This window comes from Apium graveolens, chromosome 4 (genome assembly GCF_009905375.1).
Source record: "Apium graveolens cultivar Ventura chromosome 4, ASM990537v1, whole genome shotgun sequence".
Taxonomy (NCBI): domain Eukaryota; kingdom Viridiplantae; phylum Streptophyta; class Magnoliopsida; order Apiales; family Apiaceae; genus Apium; species Apium graveolens.
This window is the reverse complement of record NC_133650.1, coordinates 300,324,661-300,331,212: the sequence shown is the minus strand read 5'-3', so window position 1 is coordinate 300,331,212 and position 6,552 is coordinate 300,324,661. Positions and strand designations below refer to the sequence as shown.

The 6,552-nt window shown below is 29.0% G+C and overlaps 1 protein-coding gene across 1 annotated transcript; it reads right to left on the bottom strand.

The window, feature by feature from the left end:
• Positions 1–3,693: 3,693 nt before the first annotated feature.
• On the bottom strand, positions 3,694–4,362 carry LOC141719927 (agamous-like MADS-box protein AGL62). Its single transcript, XM_074522289.1, has one exon. It carries the CDS (start codon positions 4,360–4,362, stop codon positions 3,694–3,696), a length of 669 nt encoding a protein of 222 aa, XP_074378390.1.
• Positions 4,363–6,552: the final 2,190 nt, after the last annotated feature.

Genomic DNA, 6,552 nt, shown 5'->3' with positions numbered 1-6,552 from the left:
ATTGAACTATTTTTAATTTTTTAATTTCACTTCAAAATCATTTTTATTTGAATGGAGTTTTCATGTTTTAGTACTAGTGTCAATTCATTTTTTATTTTGTTGAACGATGATTTGTACTTAAACCTGATAATTTGTTCATTTTATATTCTTTCACGTCTTCTTGTACTTTCGTGTTTAGTTTAAATGAATACTAAATCCATGACTACTTAAGAATTCGTTCGTGTACATGTACCTGCATGTCGTGTAATTTTGTGTCATATTTTATATAATTTTGACCAAAACATTATTTAAATATTATAATTTCGATTAAATTTTTAGTCTCATCCCATCCAGACAATTTGGCTAACATAGAAAAATGGCAGCATTCCGTTCTCGAGGGACCTTAATTGAGTCCGTAAAAATAAAACCTGTTCAACAAAGTACTTCTCCTGTTACTCAATATATTTGTTTTTAACCTTGAAATAAAACAAAATCACTGCGTTCCAATTTTAGTAAAATAATGAATGATATTCCATTAGTAATGAAAAAGGGTGGAGGGGATCCTTATATGTGTTAATGTTGTTCAGGTCGATTAAAGGGTGCAAAAAACAGTTAGAACTAAATATGAAAAGTATGAAAAAATATCTCGTAATGTATTTAACGATAAAATCGATTATGCTCCTGCAGAAGTGTCTACTTGTTACAAAATCTCATTTGTCAAAGTATGGATTTCATTTTCTTAAAAAAGGTCGCCCTACTCGAAACGAACAAAATATTATATATATTAAGCCGTGTAATTCGAGGAAGCAATGAAGAAGCTTTTGGAAGGTGGTTGGTCCAGGGTTTGCGGACTAGTGTAAGTTCTGTTATGTAAAGTTGTTTATATTATATTATATTATATTATATTATATTATATTATATATTATGTTATTTTATAGTTGGGACTAGTGTACTTCTTTTCAAAGTTATACTAGTGGGTTTGGTATTGAATTGAGAATTATTTTAAAAGAAAGTGAAAAATGTATTTATTGAATTTGGAATTCTTGTTTCTAGAACTGTAATCTTAAAAGATCTTGGATTAATTTGGGGTCATAGATGTTAAATATCTTCTGCTGACATTCGTTTATTGATTAAACAATTTATCTTGGATTGAGGTTTCATCGTGATGACCAAATCCTCTGACCCCGTATATGGATTTCATGTACTAAAAAAAGGTCGCCCTATTCGAAATGAACAAAATATTATATATATATATACATATACATATATATCGTAAACGAGGATATAGTAGAGGTTGCAAACAAGACGGTATACAACTTGGTTTTGGAAGATATGGTACTGAAACTTGTAGAGACGGTCGTCTTTCAGATCGAGCCATTGAAGTAGCGCCTCAAGTTATAATCGAACAACTCCAGCAAATAATTTAAAAAAATATGGAGACATGGGTAAGAGTTCTCGCATATCTTTTTATTACTAGCAGAATGGGAAGCGAAAAGGAAATTCTATGAGTTACGTTACTCGTATGTGCACGTGACACATTTTACTTGAAATATGTGTGGTGAGTTTGTCAAATGCACGACAAGCCCTCGTTCGCTTCCATATTTAGGTTCCTCCAGTTTGAGTCGCAAGCGAAAATCGTCAAAGGTCTCATTCAAATCTAATTTATAAATTAATCAATTGCTTCTTATTTTGTTTTTAACATTTTCACAAAATAATGATTTTTCTTTTTAAATATAATTTTTTTGTTAGGAGTACTTTTATTAATTGAGTTTAAGTCAATAAGTTATAAGTGTTGTCAAATATTTGAATTTGAAATTTTTTCTATTTTGTTTTTATAATAATTATAAATACAATATACATTTATAAAATATATTTAAATAATTTTAAAATATTTCTTTAAATAAGTATTTATGTCAATTTATATTTGTTCATGTGGTGTAACAAAGGTAAATTCAAAACCGCCTCTTAATTTATTTATTTAATTACAATTACGTGTTTGTGTACGAAAAAGATAAACCGAAATACGAAAAAAAATTGTGTCGTATATGAAATTGTTGACTGTAATTGTACCGTAATAATATGTATTTATGGCAACATTATTATTTGTTTCAAAATGAGACAATAAAAAAGAACAAACAATTATTATTTCAACCAAACAACCCTCTACTACAAAATATTAGGGGTCCAAAATATTATTAAAAAATCCAATCTTATAAATACTAGGGGTCCAAATAATTATAACAAAAGATAACTTTTCTCGTAATAATATGAGATCTTGCATGCATTCATGTGCGTCTGCGAATTCAATTTGAACATATGTCCTGACAAGTCAATTCATAAAAATTTATAATACAAATTTGGGGTTAGGTCGATTTTGGTTACCTACTCAAGCCCAAAACCCCTTGCAGCGTTACTGCATTTCAGAATCAGATAAATTCCTTCATATCCAAAACCCCTCTTCGCATATACTGTACATACACACCCATGCTCTATACCTCAGAGCCACTAAAGCTCAGACCTTTTTACCTTAAACCCCCCAATTCGTATATGTTTAGTTAAACCCGACAATTCGTTTGTTTTATATACTTCAAATCTGGAAACTTTTATGTTTAATTTAAATGAATAGTAAACAAAAACATGACTAGTTAAAAATTCGTTTCATGTTATGTACATTCATATCATAATTTCGTGTCATATTTTGTGTAATTTTAAATGAAACATTTTTTTTAATATTAAAAATTTTAATCTCGTTCCATCTGGCTGGCTGTTTGGCTAACATAGAAAAAGGGTAAGATTTTATTCCCGAGGGATCTTAATTGAGTCAGTAAAGATAAAATATGTTTAGAAAAATACTTCTCATGTAACTAAAGACATATGTTTTAAACCGAGAAACAAAATAAGATCATTGCATTTTTAGTAAAATAAAATAGTAAGGATAATCCATTAGTAATGAAAAGGGGTGGGAGAGTTATATGTATATATGTTGATTAGATCGATTAAAGGGTGCGAAAATGGCTAGAATTGAATGCCAAAAGTATAAAAAAATATCGCGTACTGTATTTAATCAGAAAATCGATTATACTTTTGTGGAAGTATCTACTCATTACAAGATCTCGAGTGTTAATGTGTGAATTTTATACAGTACAAAAAAAGTCATGCTATATCCGAAACGAACAAAATATAATATATATAGTAAAGGTAGATATAGTGGGGGTTGGTAGATGTTAATATCCTATTTAAATTTGTAATCTGAGTTTGTCAAATGCACGACAAAACCCCGTTCCCTTCGAGATCCAGTTCCTTGAGTCGTAAGTCAAAGTTCATCTTTCAAATCTAATTTATAGATTAATCAATTGCTTCTTCTTTTTTATTAATATTTCAAAAAAAAGTTGGTAATTTTTCTTTCCCAATATAACTTGTTTTGATATGAAAAACAAGATTATAAGTTACGCGTTCATCCAACTCTCTTTTTTGATAACTTTTCAATAGTAATTGACATTTTAAGCTTAAAGAATATTTAGACATATGCAGCTGACCATTTTCAAAAAACAATATCCATTACAACCTCAGAATAAACTTCAGATCAAACTGTTTGTCAAATTTAAGTTACAACTTTAACCAATAGATAGAAAAATGAACTTTCTTTTCCGGCAAAGCCACACAGCATCAATCAAAATGGAGACTCAGAAATGTCTAGCAAGACACAAGCTCAGATTACGCAGCAAAGTTGCTCAGACCAAAATAACCATTACCATATCCGTAACCAGGGACATGAGAAGCAGGATCAATCTGATTAGGCTTAGCTTCAAACTGATTAAAGGCCCTGTGTCCATTAAAACCAAAAGGTGGCAAATTAGAATTTGCATTCTCAATCAAGATGCTATTAGCTTGATTGTTCACATTTTTCTTCAACGCTTCCATGCAGTCCTTCAATTGTTGAAGCTCATCAAATCCCATCTTTTCGACTGGAGATTCCCACCAAAACTGGCTCTGGCTAGCTTGCCTCATGTCATCAAGTGCCTCTCCTCTCTTCCTCTCACCCTCTAGTTCATTGAAAATCTGTGTGAGATGGAAGTTCAGCTCGCAAACAGTCATACTACGATGAGCTTCAACGAGATGGAGAGTGCTTGAGTTTGAAGGTGGAGGATTGCGACTAAAAAACCTATCAATTATACCTTCAACATTAGGATGTCCAAAGGAGAACACTTTTCCAGCTGGAGAAAAGACTATAATGGCAATCTCAACTCCACAAAGTGTACAGAGCTCACTTGCCTTCTTAAAAAGGCCTGATCGACGCTTTGAGAAGGTAACTTGCAGGTGATTCTTACGCTCTATTTTCGCAATCTTGATCTTTTGGCGGCCAATGCTGAACTTTTTGGCCATCTCTAAACAAGCTATCAAGAACAGAAACCAAAAGAAAAGCAAATGGAGCAATGTTTATGTATGTTGAAGCTCTGATTTGTAGAGTAAAATCATTTGGTATTTATAAGAGGTTTTGCATTAACACTGAAAGCTGGCAAAAATTATAATCTCCTAATCTGTGTTAAGGGAATCAAACATATTGTTCCTGTGACAATATCAATGATTGGGGAGTTACAAAAATCTTATTTCTTAATGTATGGATATTACTAATATTCATGTTATTGCACATTTTTAAATCAAATTAAGCCAATAAATTTTGTTATTAAATACTTATTGTAGCGAATTTGTTATTCTGCTGGTTGTAGCCACCATTCTCATTTTACTTAATCTAGTGAAAATTACCTTAAAATTCACATGAAAAATTAATTTGACAATATCTACGTATAAGTTATTTAGCAGTGTCCGTTTTGACTAAATTTTTTTCCGTGAATTACGTGTCGAAATTCGCTATTGTAATTTCTTTTTAAATATATTTTTCTTATGGGAAAGCATGATTTGCATAAAATTTTTAAGATATTACGATCCGTAAGACGTCAACGTATCAAATAATGGGCATAATCTATTTTTCATTTAAAATAGAATTATTACCATACAATAATATTGGCTAAAATAGGATGGAAATTTTGGTGCAATTTTAGTAAAACATGATAAAATTTCATTCCATTTCCTTCGAATTGAAGCTTAAGTGCCTTTTTAGGAGATATACAATGCGAACCAGACTAAGTTATCCTTGTGCTGGTGTTCAAATGTGGATTGGATTTGATTAAATTCATATTCATATTCATTTAAATTTATTGGATTGGATTGAGATCGGATCAATTTCAGATTTTTAATAGCGTAATTCATAAACAAATTCATTAGGATCTTCGATTATCGGATCGGACCACTGGATCCATTTAAATTTTTTGAGATGAATAATTTTAATTTAACATGGTTCAATAATAAAAAAAAACTAAAGCACAAGAAACTATTTTAAGTTAGAGGTGTTGTGAAAATAATTTTTTTTTGAAAATATGTGAAACTAGTTCAGTTTAAAATAATTATAAAATAAATACATAAAAGTAAAACATTGTAATTTCAGAAATATATGAATTAATTACATATGTCAATTTCAAAAATTAAAATAAAAAAAATGTTGTGAACTGTGAATAACTAAAATATTATGTATAAAAATAATTTGTGACATACATGATTCACTCATTTGAATATGATAACATGTGGTGTGTACAAGAAATTTTAATATGATGAAATAATAGTTAATGTGAAAATACAATAAAATAACTTATAAAATTAGAATACCAATACGTATAAATTAATTTTATTAATTGATTATAGTTAAATTTTATTTATATATATAAATAATTTATAAATGTATAAGTTTAGTAGTTAGGATGTGGTTTTTATCGACAAGTGAAAATCCATATCCACTTCTTAATGAATCGAATCCTTGTAAGATTGGAGGGGAATAGAGCTGCAAATGAACAGAGCCGTTCATGAACAAAAATCGGGATCGGTTCGCTTAAGTGAACTTGGCTAGACTCGTTTTCTTAAATATAACATATACTCCCTCCGTCCTTTTCAATTGTTTACATTTTTTAGAGAGTGTCCGACACGCATTTTAAGGTGCATATAAAGTATAGTTCTGTAATTTTTTTTATACTTTTATTTTTCTGAATAAAAATTAAAACATTCAACTTTTATTCAAAAAAAATGTAAAAATAAGTTACATAACTATACTTTTTATGCACCTTAAAATGCGTGCCGGACACTTCCCCAGAAATGTAAACAATTGGAAGGGACTGAGGGAGTAATAAATATTTACTAATCACTTTTATAAAGATTTTAAATTTTTTTAATTAAAATTTAATACTAATTTTAAAGTATAATAATTAATTTAATAAAAATTTAATATATATTTTAACAATAAATAATTTAATTAATTTCAGACATAACACTAGAGCTTGATTACTTTAACAAACAATTTCTAATTAAACTTAACACTAAATATCACCTCACACTTTTATTAGAGGTGTCTATGATAAAATCGACCAAAATTACAATTTCAAATAAATTAAAATAGTGAGTTCTTAAAATAAATTATAATATTTTTAAGAAAAACATAAGATAATTTTTAATAATTTTATTTCTCAA